A 21,184-nucleotide genomic window follows, 5' to 3' on the forward strand; every position below is an offset into this window, starting at 1 on the left:
TTCTCTCTTCCCTCCCTTTTGGGAGGGAATTAGATATAGAGAGGAAAAAGTAAAACACACCCAAATAAATAGTCGCACTTTGATTTGGAAATTAAAAGAGAAAACTTTAACAACGAATAAAAGGTGCTTGAGATAAGGGAGTTACAAAGAGGCACAGGGAAGGAAAAAACAGGATACAAAAACATATAAATATATGTATACACAACCAGATTGATGGCAATGAGTTTGTCCACCTCGTGGAATGATGGCCAAGTGGAAAAACAAAAGAGCAGCAGGAACAGAAGGGTGGTGCTGTCAGGCAGGGAGGCAGGGCAAGAAAACAAAACAAGAAGTTCCTCAGTTTTTATAAGGGGCTTGACAGGAAGTGGGAGTGGGCTAACTACTACACCTGGGGTCAGCTTCAAGATCCATCCCCAGGGAGGAGTCAGGAAGACCTGGGGTCAGGATCAAGACCACTCCCCCAGAAGCATTAACCCTTTACACAAGGAAATGTCATGTTAGACCTGCCTAGCAAGCTTCGTAACTGTAACCTGTTATCTAACAGGTAGAAGCAGGAGAGGCTCAGGAGTGACCTCATTGCTGTCTACAACTACCTGAAGGGACATTGTAGCCAGGTAGGGGTTGGTCTCTTCTCTCAGACAACCAGCAACAGAACAAGGGGACACAGTCTCAAGTTGTGCCGGGGGAAGTCTAGGCTGGATGTTAGGAAGAAGTTCTTCACAGAGAGAGTGATTGGCATTGGAAGGGGCTGCCCAGGGAGGTGGTGGAGGCACCATCCCTGGAGGTGTTCAAGAAAAGACTGGATGAGGCACTTAGTGCCATGGTCTACTTGACTGGATAGGGCTGGGTGCTAGGTTGGACTGGATGATCTTGGAGGTCTCTTCCAACCTGGTTGATTCTATGATTCTGTGATTCTAAGCATACATTAAAAAAAAAAAAAACCAAACAAAAAAACCCAGAAAAAGTCAAACAGATTTTTTTTTAAAAAATCTCAAAAATTCACCAAACCAAACAGGCTACATTAGTTACAAGAAAAAGATGCTACCATCTTAGCCCTTAACATATTTATTCCTTCAAGCATGTGGGTCATAAATCATACTTCTAATTTTAAATGACTTACTTGTAAATGTTCTTATTATACATTTAGAAATGAGATCTTTTTATACAGAAATTCCTGAAACCTTATCATCACTGAATTCTGGCAGCAAATTCTACAGCTGAATTATGGACTGTGAATTAAAATATTTAAATAGGTTATTTAAAAATCAGTTTGCTATCCTTTAAATCAGATGTTCCTAAACATTTTGCTCTGCAAGCTCCAAATCATTTAATTTTTAACTAATCTTCCCTGATAACATATAATTAGAACTGAACATAGGTTCAAAAGAAAAGGTGAAATATTTAGGCCAAGGCATTTATTAATTTCCAATTTATTTTCCAGTCTATCACCCATGTGCCTGCTTCACTGTACTCTGAGCAAGCCTTTTGAACACAGTGTTCAGAAGTACACCATGGACTCTTTTTTGACTGCTAGCACTTTGCTTAAATACTAACAGCAGATGTTTATAGTTCAAATTCCTACCATTGCCAACAGGCTTTATTTTACATTTGTCAGTTGATTTTGCTTGGTATGGCAGTGTTCATTCATGCAGATCTCTTGAGTTCTGTACGGTCCTGGTTTCACTTCTGAGGTTTGACAAACCGAAACAAATGTTACCTGCACATTTTGCTGTCCTCTTTTCACAGGGACTTCCAATTGCACAGCATGATTCTAACCTGAACACCTGAAGGCTCCCTGCTGTTAACTTTTTGCCATCTAGAAAACTGACATTTTATTCCTTCTCTCTGTTTTCTGCTTCCAGCTAGGTCCTACCCAAGAAGAGTAGCTCCCTTTTCACCTCCTAAACAGCTTCTTGTGAGGAACCATAGCAAAGACTTTCTGAGAATCCAAATCAATGTTGTCAATAGGCTCTTATTTATCCTGTCGATACTGATTAACTATTGTGGCAAAGCTGTTCTAGGAAACAAATAAAACAAACAAAAAGTCTGGTTTGGTGCTGCTTCCAAGCACCTAAGATGAGTAGTTTGCCCCCATTTACCACAGCTACTTGACATTGCTACGAAATGAGATATTAATGAAATATGAAACATTTTTCTTTATTAATGAAAAATATTTTCTTATTTACAGGGTCTTTATGCTTGGTTGTGCAAACAGATTACAACATATGTACAGTGCATAGGGCAGTACCAAAGAATTTCAAACAATGTAGCAAATCTAGCAAATACAGAAAGAGTAAGCTTTTGGAGATTCTTACGGCACAATATGCCACTTGCCCTCTAGGGGGATTCGAGGGAATCCTTTCTGCTCAGGCAGAAGGTGCAGTCAGAATCATAGAATCAGTCAGGGTTGGAAGGGACCACAAGGATCACCTAGTTCCAACCTAGCTGCCATATGCAGGGAAACCCTACCCTAGATCGGGCTGGCCAGAGCCTCATCCAGCCTGGCCTTTAACACCTACAGGGATGGGGCCTCAATCACCTCTCTGGGCAACCCATGCCAGGGGTCTCCACCACTCTCATGGTGAAGAACTTCTTCCTCACATCCAGTCTGAATCTGAGGCAAGTGTATGTACCTTGTTTACCACAGAAGCAGACTCAGTGGTTCCAGGTCTTTTGCTCTTTTCCTGTGTTGCTCTCCACTCTGGAAAGGGGAGGGAGAGGAGGGAACATGGCTGGGCAAACCAGGACACATATCGGGCCCTTTTTTCCCTTCCAGACATGGCATTTAGGAGTCTGATAAAAAGCAGCTATGTGAAATATTTCAGCAATCTACAGTGCCATCTCCCAGGAAACACACAGGAAGGACTTTCTAGATGTGGTTCTGAGCTTCTCTCTTTGGTGATTTCAGGTCGACTCTGTATGGCTATCGATAACATCTTTGATTTCTGATTTGCTTATGTTTAGTGCTACTTTCCAACTGGATGTGCTTATATTAGGCTAGACATACTACAAAGCACTAGGGCTTAACAGAGTGCAGAGATACAGCTATTTTGTTCATTCATAAGCATTGGATTAAATCTAGAAAAGTTTATTAGGAATTTATCATTCTGTAGGGAGAATTTAATCAACAGTCCTTTCACTCTTCCTTTGAAAATCAGTGAGATGAATATAAAAATCAAGAGTTATTATGTTAAAAAATTACCATTCAGTAATTGGAGTAGAATTAAATACTAGAGTGTTACTGAAGTACAATGCAAAAGCATGTAAATGACACAAATTAGAATCTGCTAATTTTTCAGTAGACAAATAGGAGTGCATCTAATCCTAGATACAAATATCATGCAAATTCATAAGCATAGCCAATGTTCAGTGGTAATGTCTGTTATTCTAACAATCCAGCCTTGACTGCCTCCACACCAAAAAGAGAAGAAGAATAGCATTACATAAATTATTGTTTATAAAACACATAAATGATTCACCATCCCTGGAGGGACTTACAAGCCATGTAGCTGTGGTGCATAGGGACATAGTTTAGCAGTGGACTTGGCAGTGCTGGGTTAATGTTTGGACTTAATGATCCCGAAGGTCTTTTCCAATTAAAATGATTCTATGTTTCAATGATTCATATGCCTGCTATTATCAGATCAAGATTAGATCTATTTGTGCTAATGCTGTCCTTACAGCCCCCCAGAAGGTTAAATATTCTCCCATTTCTACAATAAATCAGCTGTTCTCTGCTTGTGTGAAACAGCATCTGGTGGCAGGAGCAAGGAGGGAACGCAATTGCTCTACAAGCCTAAAACCTGCTGTGGTTCAAAATGCTGTTTCATTAGCCTGATAGCTTTATGCGTCTCACTGCAAAAATAGTTGCTATTGCAGTAGCTTCTCCACGATACATTATTGCCAGTGATTTTAAAGAGTATTTCAGGCAATTATTCAAGCATCTAGAGCAAAGCAGTATGGAAAACCATTTAACCCTAATTATTTGGGAGCTACTCTTCACTAGCCCATGTACATAATGACACAAACATTCTCATTTCTCCCTGAAAATATTGCAGCTCCCACTTGTCCTTGTATCTCTTGCCTTGAATTCTTAAAGTGAAACTAGAATAGCACTGAAAAAATTACCAAATGCTATCAACAAGCAGCATGCCCCACAACACCTTCTAGAGGTTTCAGGGCAAGTCTTGAAACTCAGCATCTGCAACTCTGTTCAAAATCCATAACAACAAACCTATTAGCTAAGGCTGACTCTGGAATGACTGAAATTTCATTTATTTCAGTCACTCAGCCCCATAAACATAAATCCATAATAAGACACAGGTGCTCATCAGCCTACCTGCAATATTCACCTGAGTGTTAACATTTTTGTATAAGAAGCAGAGGATTCACAGAGACAGACTCATATGTGGTGAGTCTTTGTGTCTCCTTTTTCCAATTTGTCCATGCAAGGATAGAAAAGACAGTTGCCAAAGTCAAAATGAACAATGAGCACATCTCCCACAAAAGCAAAAGAATGCCAAACCAAGTGTATACGTTTCTGTGCAAATGCTAAGGAGCTTAAAAAAACAAAGAGATGGGAAAAATAGAACACCTGTACTTTTAAGCAAGCATGTAGAGCATGTCAAACACTCAGAGGGAAAACAGATCAATTACTGGTACATTAATATTTGAGCCTAAAGAAAAAAACCCTATGCAGTAGCTGATGGCAATACAAGAATTAAGACATCATGTTACAAAGATCTTAGAATCAAATTAGAGCTTGGTGAAACGTTGCAATAAATAACACAGAATCTTTAAGAAATTAAAAGTCTATGTCCAAACACAGGCAAAATACATCATTAAGGACAATCCTATCTCTGTCATTTGGCAGCAGAGCCCCTGTCATGCCTAGAAATATTAGAATAATTGCTGGCACAGGAAAAACAGCAATAATTGCAGGGTTTAGTTATTTCAGACATGGTGTGGTGACAAAACTCATCTGCAGATTGTACTTCATGGACTGGCTAGACAGGGAAACCCCTAAAATAAAACCAGCTTATGACACAGTGAACAGTAATGTTGAGGACATCACTCAGAATATCACTGCCAAGGAGTCTGTAAAAGTTTGATATGTTCAGATTCAGCATTTCTACAGTAGACAAAAAAACACTTGTTTTTACAAAGGTGATCTAACTAAAATGGAAAGCTTATTAAAAGAAAACAAAAATCAGAAGTATTGACAAGTACATGAACATTACAGATGGATGGCAAAAGGTGAGAGCAAGCACTTACCACCTACCTCAAAACACCTGCTGAATGAGTAACTGCAAAAAAGCCACTGTGTTTAACTGGTACAGTGAGAGAGGGAATTGGAAATAGCAGTGCCCAAAACACTCATGGCATATGCATAGCAGTACAGCAGAAAGGAACATAAATCATGGCAGGTGAGTTGTAAAACAGAGTGTTAACAGGCCACAAAAGAGCTTAAGGAGCAACACTGCAGGAAGCTATAATGCATCTTCTTTATCATTTCATCAAGAGCAGGAAGGCTGTCGAAGTCTCTGGGATCACCAAGGTGGACGATTCACAGAAGAGTCAGTGATTGTACAAAACTAGATTAATCTTTTTGCACATTTAGTGCAGAAAATCTTTGAGAGGTTTCCATAAATTAAAGGATGATGCAGCTGAAAACATGACCAGAAATTAAATAGGATTTCACTGCAGAATAAAATGATGCAGTACACTGTAAGAAATCATCAGGACTCCGATAACAGTGGGAAGAGCTTAACAACTACATCCTAATTAAAAACCTAGGAACCTATCAAAATTAAATCCATTGTGGAGAGACTGATTTGTAAAATGTAAAGTCAGAACTGTCACACAGAGAATAAAACCCAGCTTTCTAAGACACTCAATCTCATATCTGTCAGTTGGGATTTTTTACAACTTTAAAGACCTGAGTGTCAATGGAGCTTCTTCAGTATGCGAATGTAACATTTATTTGATGTGGGTCTGTGACACAGTCAGCTCCAGCCATTTCACTAACAGCTTCCTCCAACCCACTTTTCTTATTTCAAGGTAACACTTAACTCCTAGGATGGCATTATACTGCTACATGAACATTATAATTGTAAAAATCCCAAATTCCTGTTCAAGTTTAAAACAGACACATTGCTGTTCTTTTACCATCATTACTCTGCTAGCCTCAAAATTCCCTCCGACCTTATTCATTACACTCCAATATGCATTTGATAACTGACAACACAGCAGATGCCCAAGACAAATACTTTCAAACTTTATGAGAAATTCAGCTGGTTTCCAGGCTGTGAAGACCTAGGAATTCAGCCTTTTTGTAAGGAAGGAGAAGGTTGCATGTTCAATGGATGCCCCCAAGGAAGACTGAATTAAGAGCTCAGCAAAGGAGGAAGGAGATTGGCAGGTGGACACCCTGTTAAAAAGCCCCTCCAGAAAGCTCTATTTCTATTTGTCAATGCCTCTCTCTCCCTCAGAGGCCAAGCTGCCTGTTCCTGGTTCTGAAGGCAACTCTTCTCTCTTTCAAGCTTTCCTGTCTACTCATGCATGAGGCCTAAGATTTGTTTTATATAGCATGCCCCTTCTGATGACCTTTTAAAGTAGAAGTGAAAGAAACAGTAAATTTAAGAGTGTAGTTACAGGTTAGGAATAAGGGAAAGTAGGATAATGAAGAGGAGAATTAGTGTACGATTTGAGACACAAAGAGATTAAAAGGGAAAAAAAACAACCAACAGATGACTGTAGCTCTGCAGCTTAATATAGGAGTGATAAATCCTGCACCGAAGTGCAGGTATGGAGGCCTTTTTTCTGCTTCTGCCTTGTAGCAGTTTCTTCTTTGGAAGGGCACTGTGTTAATCAAGGTCGGGGACAAAAGCCCTAGAGAATTACTAAAGCATTACAGTTTTATAAATCTAAACAGAAGCTGTGTATATTGTGTCACACATGTACTTCAAGGAGAAAAAAAATAATTACAGATTCATGTTTAAATCTCTTCTAACAACCAGAGTGAAGAAAACAAGTCATATACTCATTACTTCCAAAAGCAACCCTTCCCAGCCACCTTCTTCATTTTAATCACTGTTTCCTTGAAAAGAGCCTTAGAGGAAATGAAAAATTAGCTTTAGGCTAGTTTTAAAGTTACACCCTCAATATTTAAGTGTTGCACAGGATGTTCAGGTCTGGAGAAATTCTCCATGCTCACAGCTATCAGTGACTCAAATCCACTCTCACAGCACGTGTACTTTCCACAGCAGTCTGCATCTCCTTCCTGCTAGTATTTAATGTAGGCCATGTTGCCTGGCAGAGTGGCTTTTACTGTGCTGCCCACTATCTCAGGTGACGATGAGCTGGAGACCTTCAACCTTCCAAAGACTCATGCTTGCCTAGTCTTCAGTCTCAAACAGTTCTGGGAGAAATCATCCTCCCCTGTTGTGAGGCCGTTCTGGCCATTGATGTGCATTCATTTCCTGCCTAAGCATGTTAGACAGCTCACAAATAAGCCTTCTACTGCAAAGCTTCTAAATAGGCTTTTACTGACTTCCACAAGACATTTTTTGAGCAGTTCTGCTCATGCAATACTACTGTGACTTCTGGAAGAAACATTAATTTCATATGCTCTGCCAGTGCTTAGAGAATCATAGAACAGAATGTTTCTTTTACAACAGGAAGAGTAAAGGAAAAGTTAACATTATCATACAGAAGAGCAATTAGACCTTAATTTGTATTTCATCCAGAATTCTGCCAACATCTTCAGAAGACTTAATACACCTGCATTAATACCTAGTCCGTAACTCACTACTGCTTTCATTTGCTAAGCTGTCTAATGCAGCTAGAGCTGCCAGATCAACCAGTGCATGGGTAAAAAATGTCTAGATTCTCCAGTCTAAATGAAACAAAACAGAAGCAGCTCCAAGCTTCTACTTAAGAAAAGCTCTAATAAATTACATGATGCTTTTCAGAAGCATATGGTCTCTCAAATAATATACAGCCTTCAGTGACTCAACATTACTGTTCAGAGAAGCTAAGGTAGCACATTAAGCAACTCTTATGTCAAAACAAGAGTCTTTCAAAATACAGGGATTTTTTTTTTCTAATTCCTTTATTTTTTGTGCTTTAAAAAAATCATTTGGAGTGAAAAAACCACAAAAAGGAATGATGCAGTGTTCCCTTTAAACAGAAAGACAGCATGACAGCTTCTATCAGCCAACTACAAAAAATGAAGAGGAAAATAAAATGTGAGGTAGAAATTTGCTCAGAAAGATGTTCTTACAAGGTTTACAGTGCATCATTAGACTAATATCATTTCAAGGAGGTGCATAATTTCAAAATTAAGTTAAAGCATGTGTGCCCTGTCAATAGTGCAAGAGGAAATCATCTTGCTTGCAGCAATCCTTGGCCAAATCTGTATGGCACTTCTGAAACAATATGCATTTTCCTGGAATAACCAGGACTGCCTGAACTGTGCAGATTTTCCAGAACAATTTCTTAATACTGGCTCCTCACTACCAATCTAACAACCTTTCCTCTGTCTACATCTCGTATATCCATGAGTAATTATGCTTTCTTCGTGTGAGTCACAAACTCATTCTTGGAAAACATTTCACCTCTGTATGCAAGCCAAAGGTGGCTACCTACTCAAACAGTCAGGAAATGAGTTCTCCCACACAACTCATCTATCTAACACTCACAGAACTGTACTTCTCTATCTTTTTTGTTTGTTTGTTCTTAATTTTATTCAGAATTAAATGTCAAGAAAGAGCAATCCAATGCTGGCCAATAGTATTAAAAAGTAAACCCAGTAATTTTTAAAGTAATTTATATAGCGTTAGGAGTCACATCTCAACATTACAAGAAACTCAAATGAAGTGTAGAGTAAAAGTGTTGTGAAGGATTTGACAGGTCTAGAATTAGTCAGAGTCAATGTCTTCTTTAAATGTGCTGCAAGTTGTTATAAAGAAGAAAAAACAAAGCTGAAGGACCAGATTGTGATTCCCTACTTATATTAGCTAATTTTAATCAGTGATGTTTCCATAAACTCGTATGAATAATTTGTCTCTACAGGAGCTAAGGACATCACCATCTAGGTCAGAAAACACAGAAGACTGGAAATGTAACAGAAAGAAATAAATCATTAAGATAAACAAAGTTCCCATGAATTCAAGACTCAGATTCTTCCTTCTGCCTCTAACCCTCGCTAGCCAGCAGGCTACTGTGCTGAAACAGCAGAAAGCCCCAAAAGATACACAATGACTTAGCACTTTAAAATGGCTCCCTTAGGTTTGTCACCTACCAGTAATTCTAAAGATTCCCTTCTCTAGAGGCTTTGATGCCATTTTTGTTCTAGAGAAGGACCAAGACAGACCATTTAGATATTTTCCCAGTGCCTGGCACACTGACCTTAACAATCCTTAGAAAATAACCTAAGTCTTGAACTCTGCCTGAGATAGAGAGAGAAAGACTGTTAGGTGGCTTTAGTTGTTGAGGGTTTTTTAATTAAATCTGTTATTTTCAAATTAGGCAGAGCTGGGATTTAAAGTTTCTCATCACTCTCCCAAATCAGTGCCTAACCTGCCCAGTTACCCACTCTCTTTTAAAATCATGTACATGATTCAGTTCATCTAGCTGATAAAATGCTCCAATTACAGCATGGCAAAAAGTAAACACACTTCTCTGCCATTTCAGTTAGGTTTGCTTGTTTGTTCTTAACTACCTCAGCTTCCAAAAGCAACTGCAGATACACAGCTACCTTCCAAGCTCCCTGATAACAATAATGCTTCTACCTGCAAAGTACAGGAGCAGTGAGATGCAGGAATAAAGCCTAAGGAGCAATAGGGTAGCTGATAGAAGCCAAGAACCAAGGAGAAAGGTGTTCATGAGCAGTGTCAGAAGACTTGGAGCATTGGAGGCAAGTTCCAGAGCGCTGCAGGCAGGCAAGGATGGCAGAAAGAGGAAGCCTTTCACTGCACAAGCTAGACCTTGCTCCTGACATAAGACAACCAACAGTCTATGTATCATTTGCAAGGCCTCCAGAAAAATTAGCAGATTAGATAACGACAGAGAAACTCCTATCAAGGAGGAGAACATGCTGATCTTTTCCACCCCAGGCTGCAGCTTCCCAGTTACTTTAAGCTGACCTAATTACAGACTCTTGTGAAAGAGGATGGGAAAAAGAGTCAGGATTTTCTCTCCCTGTTTTGCACTGACACCTCACCTGGCGCTGGGCACACTCAGCAGAATTTGACATTTCACAAGTGGCACCAATTCAAGTGAAAACCATGTTTTCATCTGCTTTTAAATTCTCAGCAAGTTACTTCTAGGCTGGATCAGTCCCCCCCCTTTGGCTCACCCCAAGCATCTCAAGGGAATGCTTGGACTAAACATGGCCTGAAACCACACACATGCAAAAGGCCCCGAGCCCACCTAGAAATGCAGCTGCCCATGGTCTTGGGCAGTCCCCTACCTTATAGCAACTGTCTGTGGGCCTTAAGAAGTGCCACCCACTGCTACTTGTTGTGGAGGCAGGGAATTAACAGGGCCGAGTCAGGAGTTTTATACAAAAATAGAGTTAATTTCATTTCCCAAAAACCCATCCCCAAAACTATATACAGAAAGTAATTTAGTTTGAATTACCAGATTCAGCTCGTTTGAGAATAGCTACAGGATGCCATAGGTAATCTGACTGTTTTGGAAGTCAGAAGTTGGAAAAGGCTTTAGCTGTTAATTGAATAGCATTTCCCATTTAATAATAAAGCTGAGCCAAAATAACTCAGGGTCAGGCTGACTTGGTCCCGCGGCCTGTCCCTCTCGCTCCCTTTCAGAAGCTGCAGGGGGGTCGTTAAGAGTCGTTAGGCTGTGCACAAAGGACACTAATGGCTGTAGCAGTCCTTTGGAGCACAGGGCTTTTTCTGTATCCAGGCCAGGCGAGGGGGTTAGAACTCTCAGGCAGGAATGAACTCCAAGGCGGGAACCCCAAGGGCGGGAAGTCCCCCAGTATTTATACCCTCTCTGGCCAAAGAGCAGAGTTACCACAGCTAGGCGCGAAGGGCACAGCCAATCCCAGCCCGACTCCAGCGCGGGCACTGCCGGAAGGGTCCCTCGCTCACCCCCTTCACACCTGCAGGGCAAGGCGGGGGCCAGGGGGGAAACAGACAGCTTTTCCTCTTCCATTCAAGCCACAGAGGGAGAGGAATTTAGGGCTATACAGGACTCCAGGACACTACTATACAAGCATTTCCATCCTGCTCACATCTCTCTGGTTTTTATTCACAGCAGTAGGCTACAAGACAGAAAGCCTCTGTCTGCCTACCAGACTGCAAAGTTAAAATGTATGCAACACGGAGTGGAGACAGATTTTAGACTTCCAGTAACATGACACAGTTTAGTGAGGCATCAGGGAAGAACATTTGGCTATGAGATTTCCATAAGTAGCCAATTTGCAAAAAAGCTGTTCAAGTTCTAGAAATCTGGCACTTCTCTATTTTCACTTACCTCATTATATTATCTAAATGTTCAGAGTAGACTTCATACTTCTGAGCAAGTGCATGTCTTTATGGGCTTTGGCTTGAAGACCACGTGCTTAACACATATACAAATGGATAGAAATTCATTCGTGTGGTAAACTAAAAGAGGCATCAAATGGCAGCAGCTCCACTTCTGCAAATCAAGCAGTAATACTTCAACAACAAAATCAGAATCTCTTTCTAAGCAGAGCTTCCATTTATATTTGTGTGTAAATAAGTAATTTGTTTCTTTTCAGAACCTGCTCAGACAAGTCATCTTTCAAGCTCCTCTTCAATGTTTCTCTGTGTCACTACATAGATGCAAGGATTGCCTTTTGGCAACTCTCTAGGCCTTTGTCTTTGTTTAGCTGCTTAAAAGTCATTCCTTCTGGCTCATCTGTAGCCCCATACTTGACAGACTTTTCTTCTAGAGTTTTTTGCTGGACTTTATTTACTCCTCACTCCCCAGTCTCTCTCATTCTAAACTAAAAATGTGCAAGGTAGCAAGATAATAATTTTGGTGCTTTGCTGAACCAATCTGGCTTCAGACACATATAATTCAGCTGTAGGTCTCTTTAGGAAGTGTGTCATAGTTTACTTCATGTGGAGAAAGGAGAGAAAATGATGGGAAGGAAGCAGAGAGATTCTGTTAAGGTGTATTGGAACGGAAATAGCAGAAATAATTACAAGTCAAAAACTAATCTAGAAACAAAGTCACTACCACCAAAATTTATCTTCGTGGAAGCTAGCACCCAGCATACAGATCTATCTGGAAAAATTCTTCCACTGCTGTGCCTCAGAAACATGAAATCTGAGAGGGAAATGTCTACCAAAGGTCCATGTAAGCTAGAACTGATCATGTAGCAACTGAAAAATATGAATAGATTTACCCTTAAATCTCTTGTACCTTTTTTTCACTGTTGCATTAACAGTTTTCAGAGAATTCTTTGCTGAACTTGATCATGAATTTTTAGTCTGTTCACTGCAGTCTATGCATACACTAAAAATGTCATAGATGTGCAGATGAATACTGAGAGCTCATCTTTGAAAAGAAAGGCTTAGAAATTCACTCAAGAGCAACTTTGCACAGCCTGTTCATTTCCTAAGTCCTAAGTTTATGAGTAATGTCTTACCTTACTGTTATTTCTGAAGAACAGCATTTTCTTGGATCATTGTTGCCATGAATATGCCACACCACTCAACTTTCCTCAAATCTAGTTTAGGCTCCTCAGTACTTTCACAGTCCATTATATAGCAAGAGAAAGTACTTTATGGTATTGGCACAGAATACTTCATATGAAAATTGTTTATAAAACCTTTTTGAAAGATGAGGTTTCATTTCATGAATTCCAGTAGAGTTTGGTATAGGATGATAAATACTACAAGTTATTGTAGCACACGTTTTAATCTCACAAAACCCATCTTTTTAGGTTTCACAGTGAACAAACAAGAAATTCATGAAAGATCATTCAATGAACTGGCTTTTGAGAGATGATAAAATACAGTCCCTAACACGACTGCTTTACTTCTTCTATAAGAACAGAAGAGACAGTAATATTTCCCCATATTTCTTAACTACCAATAATCAGTTTTCCCCTTTTTGTTTTATATTAAAATAAAGGTCAACTTAGTGACTCAAGGAAAACTAATGCTGTAAACATTGACCTCCATAGGTCTGAAATGATGGCTGGTACCACTGAATCCTTGAAACATGGTTGGAAGAAGTAAGTGGAAAAGTTTTCTAAACTACTGTAGATTTTTTTTGTGCTGCTGTGTGCACCTTGGGAAGTCTTAAATATCTGCCAGAAGGTACAGAGAGAAAGGATTTGCAACAAACAAGTTCCGTTCAAAACTAGCTAGCACTGAAGAGCTGCCTGATCTTCATTTCACTTGATTACATAACTATAAATTAAAATAAGAACTCAGTTTGTCACAGACTGTCTCTTTCATGCTCAGTGACAAATGATAAGCTCATTTCTTTGTGTTTTGTTTTTTTTTAATGTAATGCAACCATAATCAACAGATACGAACTGAAACATTTCATTACCCAGGTTAGCATGCAGTATGGAATATCCTAGCAGTATGTTTATAGATATTACAACTTTCCAAGTGTCACTGACCTGAATGAGATAATTGGAATAAGATGAGTGAAAAACTCATTTATTCCTGATCTCTGAGGAGAAAGCAATTTTGTTTTCTCAGTGGGAAATGAGGAGGAGGAAACAACTGAGGAACAGCTTTGCACACAAGCAGGTGTAGAGGCCTAATTTAGAAAAATAATGCAAACCAGTTAATTCTATTGACTCCTGCCAAAAAGAAGCTTAGGTAGGATCCTCACAAAGATGCAGCTTCACAGAAAATCCGAGCTTCTGAAAAGACTGGATGAGAAAGACCAGACTGCTTGTGAAACAATATATTCCCCAGTGGAGCACTCAGCAGATGAAATGCACCCCTGGGGAGGCTCTAATTGATATGCTGCTGCCAGGGGCTGAATAAACAAACAAAGGAGCAGACTTGGTCACAGTTTAATTTATCATGCTTTAAAATTCTATGTTGTCATATTTGCTCAATTAGTAAGTAAATGAGCTCACAGTGTAATCTTGCCATTTAAAGATGAAAGAAAAGGAGCAGTATCTCTATGTACTGGAAAGGACTATTGATTCTGCCACCCAGAGTTCACACACACATAATTCTCATTCTCCCACAACAGAAAGACAACAAAATGAACCTCATAAACATGTTTGAAAAGCATTTTGAGTTCAGGATGCAAGAAACTACCTGTTCATATCAACAGAAGTATAACTCTTTGATTTAAAAACATTCCTACCTTTAAGTAGTGCAAAACAGCAGAGCATTATGAGTTATTTATTGATAACAAACCTGTTAACTGTGTAACAGGAAAAGATGCCAAACACAGCCCTCTCCCCCAAGCCTATGAAATACTAACAACAAAGGCAGCTGACTTTGGCACAAATTCTGGGTACAAACATACAGGATCAGACTCAGACATAGCCCAGGCCCCAAATCTAGAGAAACATGCCTACTGGTATTTAACAGAGCAAAGTGATCTTACTCTGAAATAATTTTCAGGGAAGTTAATGAAAGACTTGCTAGTATTGAACATTTGCTAGTGTTCCAAAGGGAACTGGATGGCACTTGGGCTTTGTTTCAGTGTCAGAGGCCGTAAGTTCTACCTCTCCGTGATTTCTAATGTCCCAAAAAGAGGAATGTAGGGAAAAGAAAATATACTAATTCTGATTAGTCAAAGAAAATCACTATCTAAAAAGCTAATTCACGTAACAAATCTTTTAGGAATTCTCTAACTACCACTAATAATTCACCCAGAAGAAATTTCCAAACTTCTGAAATACAGAATAAAGGTCAGTGACATCAAAACTACATATTCCATGGTGCATAAGTACTGTTGGTACTTAGTCAGTAAAATCTTTATGCACAAGGCACTGTAAAGTTTATTACTTAATTATATTTCAGGAGAAGCATGGATGAATGGGAGCTTTTTTATTAAAAATATTATAACTCTGCCCCTCAGTTCTAATTAATTTAGCACACTTAAATTCAGGAGAAAAAAGATTTCTTTTTAAAAAGCTGAAAATAGTGCCGATGGGTAATCTGAGTGAGACACTGCTCAAGAAGAATGATGATATAAGAATGGGACTGGGGGGAGTCACCTTCAAATAGGATAGCAATTAATGTTAGCTTGAGTATATTTTATATAAAGTACAGGAGGTCTAGTAGAATTATTTCTCTACAACTGCCCTGAGCTGCTATGCTGAATCCAGCTGCAGATACTGCATTGTAAAGAAAATAAAGGAAAATGTGAAATAATCCAGAGAAGACAAACAAAGAAGTAATATTGCTAAAATTACCTATGATGTGCTGAGTTCCAGTGTCTTGAAAATTATTCAGGGAAATGACAGAACAGTTCCTAACTTGATAAAAATTTCAACCAAATGGAATAATAATCAAATCAAATAACAAAAGGGAGAAAAAAATAAATACAGTAATTTGCAGTAAAGATTTAGTCTGGCTAAAGAAAGTACTTCAAATTCTAGTTGCTATTTTCTCTTCATCCTTCTCTCCCAGGAATGGTATTTACTGCCTCTATCCTACCTAGGGAAGAGAGCCTCATGCATAGAAAGATCACTGTGTAAAAGCACACTGCTGAGCACTGAAGCAAACACAATTCATAGCTAAGAGCAACTTTTATTTGGTTTCACTCGTGCTTCTAAGCTGCCAGATGTTGGCAAAGAACACATAAGCTTTTCACAAGCCACAAGTAAAACCCATGCAATTCATCTAAGGTTCTCTGCAACTTTAATCCTCCCTATATTAGGCTATCAAAATAAAAATTGGTCTTAGGTTAAAAAAATGTAATGGACTAAAAATCTGTCAGTGTAAGCAGAAAACCAGGCTTAAAAAAAAACCCAAAAAACCAACCACAAAACATAGATTTGCACATGATAAAACATAAACAGTTTGATGTATGAACAATACAGAGAAAGATGGGTGATTGTTATTAGGCTAGCAAGAGAGGTTAATGATGAGGTTCCAAGACAAGTAAGGACAAGATGTCCTAGAAGCTTCCCTCCTCAGGATCAAAGAGTAAAATCAGCATGCATTCCAGTCAGAAGATTCTAAATCATCCCAATAAATTATAAATCACATATTCAGCCCAATGAATAAGAAAAAAGACTCAAAAATATAGGGAAAATAGAAGTAGCCATATAATATGTCATCAAGCTCATTTAAAATCTACCTAATGCTAATTATAACAGGCCAAATACACTCCACCTTTCAAAATCAGCCAAGTCTATGCACTAATTGCATCGTGAAGTGATAACACAGACTCTTACTTCCTTGCATCTCCCTGAAACTGGGTGTAAATGACATTTTCCACGGCACACCCTTCTGTATAGAAATGGCAGTACTCAAGGCATCAGAGTTAGGAGGCTGCTAAACTAGCATGGAATTTGGCAGCAAAGGAAGTGAACACAGCAGCAAGTGGTTTTAGCATGCAAAGACATTCATGCACAAATGCATACGATTGGAAGGTATTTAGCTTCTGGCAGATACAAAAGAATAGTATTTAGGTCAAGTGAAGTGCATGGCACTTAGTTATGGAGTCCAGTTTGATAGCCTACATGTTGCAGTTCTCAGCCAAAGATACAAAACTGGTTAGCATGCCAGGGAGTTCTGAGGTGCAACTAAAACTTTGTGGAAAGAGACTAAAACTTATAAATAATCCAACCTTTTTTTTTTTTTCATAATGTCCCCACAAAACCCCTAAAGCAAGTAGAATCAGACCTCCCTCTCATTTTCTCAATATACAGAACAGGCTCCAGACATAACAGGCAGATTTTAAATCTGCCCACTACATTTTAAAATAGAGTTGTGGCTTGCAGTTTAACCAAACCTTTCTGATGTTCCAGCTTTCCTTCCACCTGCTGCCAGTCAGTAAAATTCATTTAGCAAGAGGATTGTATAAAGGCAACAAGATTACATCAGTTCAGTTTTCGTGACTTGTGCTAGATACCGCTGGACTGAAATGCCACCTAGGGGTCTTGGTGGGATCGTGAAACTTGACAGCACTCCAGAGCTGAAAAACTGCAGAACGTGAATATAAAATATTGTGAGAATTACCCAAAATGGAAAAGAAAATAGAGATGGATTTTCAAAACAAGTAGATCTGACTGTCTGAATGGACAGTATCTCTCTGAATTAAAATATGGCTCAGCAGTATATGTGGGACAGGACAGCCCGCCTCATACATGGGAGCTTGGCAGGTCACTACAGCAGCATTCCACAGTGCTCTGCCACAGCCCAAATGTCTTAAAAACGCTCTAGGAAAAATAGTGCATGACAACAAAAAACTAAAGTAAGTTCCACAATGCTTAATAGCTGTTCTTTGCCCAGGCAACTAGGCAAATAGGGCTAGTAACTTATATTTGTTCTATATGGAAACAAAACTCCAGCTCTCCACTTCCTTACACAATATACTGCGGCAAGAACTGCTACTACTGTCTTGCTTCCAGTGTCTGAATAGCTGCTCTTTTTGTCCCTTACCTAGAATTCTCAGTTCACAAGCCAACAGCCACAGATCTTGCCAACATCAGACTCTATTTAATACAGGAGAAAAAGCATTTCAGTAGAGAAGTGACCTTAATCAGCCCAACAGGTCTCTCCTCCTGTACTTAACACAAAAGAAGAGACTTGGCTAATCCAAGCTCAGCGGCTGCTAAGACTCTGCAGGAGGAACTGTCACTTGAAAGTACAACTCCTACAGAACAGTACCATGTCTGTACAGGCTTCCTATCAAGAACAGAAGCCAATCCAGCAGCTAGGCTTGCCTAATGCTACTTCTGAATAAAGCATCTGCCAAAGAAGCAACAGCAGCAAACCTCAACACAAGCCAGAGATGCTTTTAGATCAACATGCTAGACCTGATCACAATCTCAAATTTTGTAAAGTCTCAATACCAGACAGCACATAGTCCTCCTAAGAAATAAGTCTGGAAAACTCACTCTAGTTAGAGATCTGCTAGGATGTAAGCAGAGAAAAAGTATTTAACCCTCTTGCAGGTGAGGTCTTTCTCATCGTGACTGGTTTTATTAGCACAACTGGATGAAATACGAATGTACCACTATGAAAAGGGAACTAACACATTAGGTGTTTAGACAACGTGGAAGTTGTGTAGATATCTGCAAGACACAAAGATCTGCAGCAGATAGTAACCAAAAGATACAATATAGAGAGAATCCCTCCTCTATGGTTGATAAGTCCTAGGTACCTTCAGTCACTGAAAGCAAGCGTCTCTGAAGTCTCCAAAGGTGTTCTTTTTTAATATTACATTAGGGAAAATACATCAAAGCCCTCTCATTCCTGTGACAGGTGCATTTATCCAGAGCCTTAATAGCATCGCTTAATGTGCCACATTCAGACAAATGAGACCGCCTCTCATATACCTTCAGAACAGCTGTGCTACTCTTATCTGAGTGGTTGGAAATGGACTCCAACCAAACTGCCCTCTCAGGGGCAAATCACACAGCAGATAGTAACAGCTTCAGTAGTTACCACCTCTGTGTAGATGTCCACTGACCCAGACTACACATAGAGTCAGTAACTCGCAAGCACCAGGTTTGCTTTCCTTCTCTAACCATCCCACATGAAAGACTATTTGGGAAATCTACTACATTTCCCTATTAAAAGTAACCACCACCCCCTTGATACTTCATATATAACCCATTCCTTTTGACTTCAAAAATAAACACATGCAGTAATTTATTTTTTCTTGTAATTCACAGTAGACTTGTCTGTAACTTTAACAGATATTTCTCACATTTTTGGCTGCAAATTACTCAGGTGAAGGTCTGCTGCCATTATTAGTGCCAAGTAGTTCAATCAAATTCAGTGGCATAATTCTTTTAAATAAGATATTACCCAACAAGAGAAAGAATAGATGAACCCAGCTCCCACTAAACTATCTGCCTCATTTCAGCTAGAATTATGCATCTGCTAACCACATACACATTACATGGTAATTTTCTCCCATCCTTCCCCCGTGCTAGCTTTCCAAGTGGTTCTTAATTAGCTATGTTTTATTTATGAAAGCATATTTTGGTAGACTTCCCCAAAGAGCTTTAGTAAACAGCTATATCAAGCTTGTCTTTACTTATCACATCTCCTGTAGTGCTTTGAAAAAAAGAGGACAGAATGTTTAGAAGGGCAGAGCTGTGCTTGGTATGAAGGTTTCTGCTACTTTTTGCCCATCTCCTAAGCCTGATTTCCTTAAAAAACCATAACTTTCTTCCATGTCTGTACAGGTGAAAGTGCCAATTTCTCTCCTTTCTTGTTACTTTTTAGCCAACTAGCCTATTTTTGTCTAATTTAATAGAAGGAAAAGCTCTTAAAAATATCTCATGTGTCCATTTGTCTCCTTTCCTGTCAGCTTTAAACCACCTAGCCTCTTCTGGTCCACTTTGGCTTTTTTGTTAAGACATAGGTGATATTTATTTTGGCAAGACTGAAGGCAGCACAATTTGCACTATTAGAAATGTGGAGAGTCAAATGAATGTGAAGCTTAACACCTTTGCAGCGTTTGCCATCAATGCACTTAGAAATTAAATGAAACTTAATTGTTACCAAAACTGAGCTTTGAAAAATATTTTCACCATTTTTTACATCCCTAAATATTTCAGAAACTGACTAGAAGTAGGCTGAAAAAGTGAAAACATTTAGAATATTTCTATTTTTTTCCAATTAAAAGAAATATCTTAACATTATGAACTTTTTTTTTACATTGATGCATAAAAATGTTTTTACAAAAACGCTAACTAAAAATGAAACTTAGCTTTTAGACCAGCATAAAAAGACTTCACATCAGCATAAAAAGCTAGTTTTATATGAATGTTATCTTGTTTCACCAGAATAAAAAAAAAAAAACATTGGCACTGAACTCCAAAGTAGACAATAAATTAGAAATTACTAGATCCATTCTTAAAAAAAAAAAAAAATCAAACCAAACTCCAAAATCAAAACTAACAAAAAAAATGCACAAAGATAGGACTCAAAAGCTTTTAATGACCAATAAATCCGGGGGGAAATTAAACATTCAGATATTTTCAGTCTCTGATCACCATAGGAGCACGAAAGCAAAAGATAAATGTGCTAAGAAAGTTTATTACTTGAAAATGCTATAAATGGATGCAGAAATACGGCTATCATCACCAGCACACTATTAATTCAGCTAAATGCTTATTTTTCTAAACACTAAACCTCCATCAGAAGACAGAAATTAGTTTTAAAAATACTCAGAATCAATAAATGATTAAAAAAAAATCCTAAGCCTTTTGGGTTTGAAACAAAAAACCTTTTCAGTTTGTTTTCTGCTCTTTTTCATACCTATGATTTTGTTTTGTTTCATTTTTCTCTCCTTTGTGGAAATTCAAAGTACCATATTTGCTTTACTGCCTGCCCTTCTCTCCTGTGCTAGGACACCAAAGCTAGCTTGAATGGGTTGGCCTCTCCTATCATCTCCTGAATCACACAAAGAACTTCTGCATTAACTGCCACACAAAGAACTCCTGCATAAACTGCCACTGTGTGAAGAGGATTACAAAGGAATGGCAGGCTGCAAAATTCATTTTAAAAACTATTCACCTTACCAAAAGTAGTTGAATTAATTCTGCACAGATTAATATCTCTATATTTTAGGGTTCCAAGTCTGTGAAATAAAGTTGAAACTTCAAACCAGTTTGTAAAGCTGGCTTAGAAAAGGAGCTGACAGATAACTATAGACCAGTTCTAGCTTTTGCAAACACTAGATGCATACAAATAAAATACATTCAGTTTGCTATTTTTGTCACTCTAAGTGCAATCTTTTCATCAAGTGGATAAGAAATTAGACCCTACAACTGTATGTGCATTTGGCTTGACTTTTCACATCTCCCAGTGAGCTCATCACTTGATTTCAATCTCTCATGCTTAGATTAGACATCATTTGTGAACAGTTTTCAGAAGTTTCTGAATTCTTAGCTTACAAATTTCTAACAAATGCCCAACAGCAACTATTTACTTATTGTGATTGTCAGTACACCCTCCAACACTGCTGCAGTCCCTCACAGCAGGAAGCACAGGGATAAATACTGAAAAGA

At 38.7% G+C, this 21,184-nt stretch overlaps 2 protein-coding genes across 17 annotated transcripts in view; one reads left to right on the forward strand and one right to left on the reverse strand.

Annotated features, from left to right (window-relative positions):
* CTNNA3 (catenin alpha 3) overlaps nucleotides 1-21,184 on the reverse strand; it is a 452,565-nt gene that overhangs the window by 264,527 nt on the left and 166,854 nt on the right. The window contains exon 1 of one of the 13 annotated variants that reach the window (XM_064145234.1): nucleotides 234-288. The exons of the other annotated variants lie outside the window; for them this stretch is intronic. The gene's annotated coding sequence lies outside the window, so the exon portion shown is untranslated. Of the gene's footprint in view, nucleotides 1-233; nucleotides 289-21,184 lie in introns of those variants that run through there. 13 annotated transcript variants of the gene reach the window in all.
* Nucleotides 1-21,184, forward strand: part of LRRTM3 (leucine rich repeat transmembrane neuronal 3) — an 89,433-nt gene that overhangs the window by 19,261 nt on the left and 48,988 nt on the right. Inside the window, exon 2 of one of the 4 annotated variants that reach the window (XM_064145243.1) lies at nucleotides 13,187-13,237. The exons of the other annotated variants lie outside the window; for them this stretch is intronic. Coding sequence (XP_064001313.1) covers nucleotides 13,187-13,192 — 6 coding nt within the window. The 3' untranslated portion in view covers nucleotides 13,193-13,237. The remainder of the gene's footprint in view (nucleotides 1-13,186; nucleotides 13,238-21,184) is intronic. 4 annotated transcript variants of the gene reach the window in all.

Source organism: Pogoniulus pusillus, chromosome 6, assembly GCF_015220805.1.
Source record: "Pogoniulus pusillus isolate bPogPus1 chromosome 6, bPogPus1.pri, whole genome shotgun sequence".
Lineage (NCBI taxonomy): Eukaryota > Metazoa > Chordata > Aves > Piciformes > Lybiidae > Pogoniulus > Pogoniulus pusillus.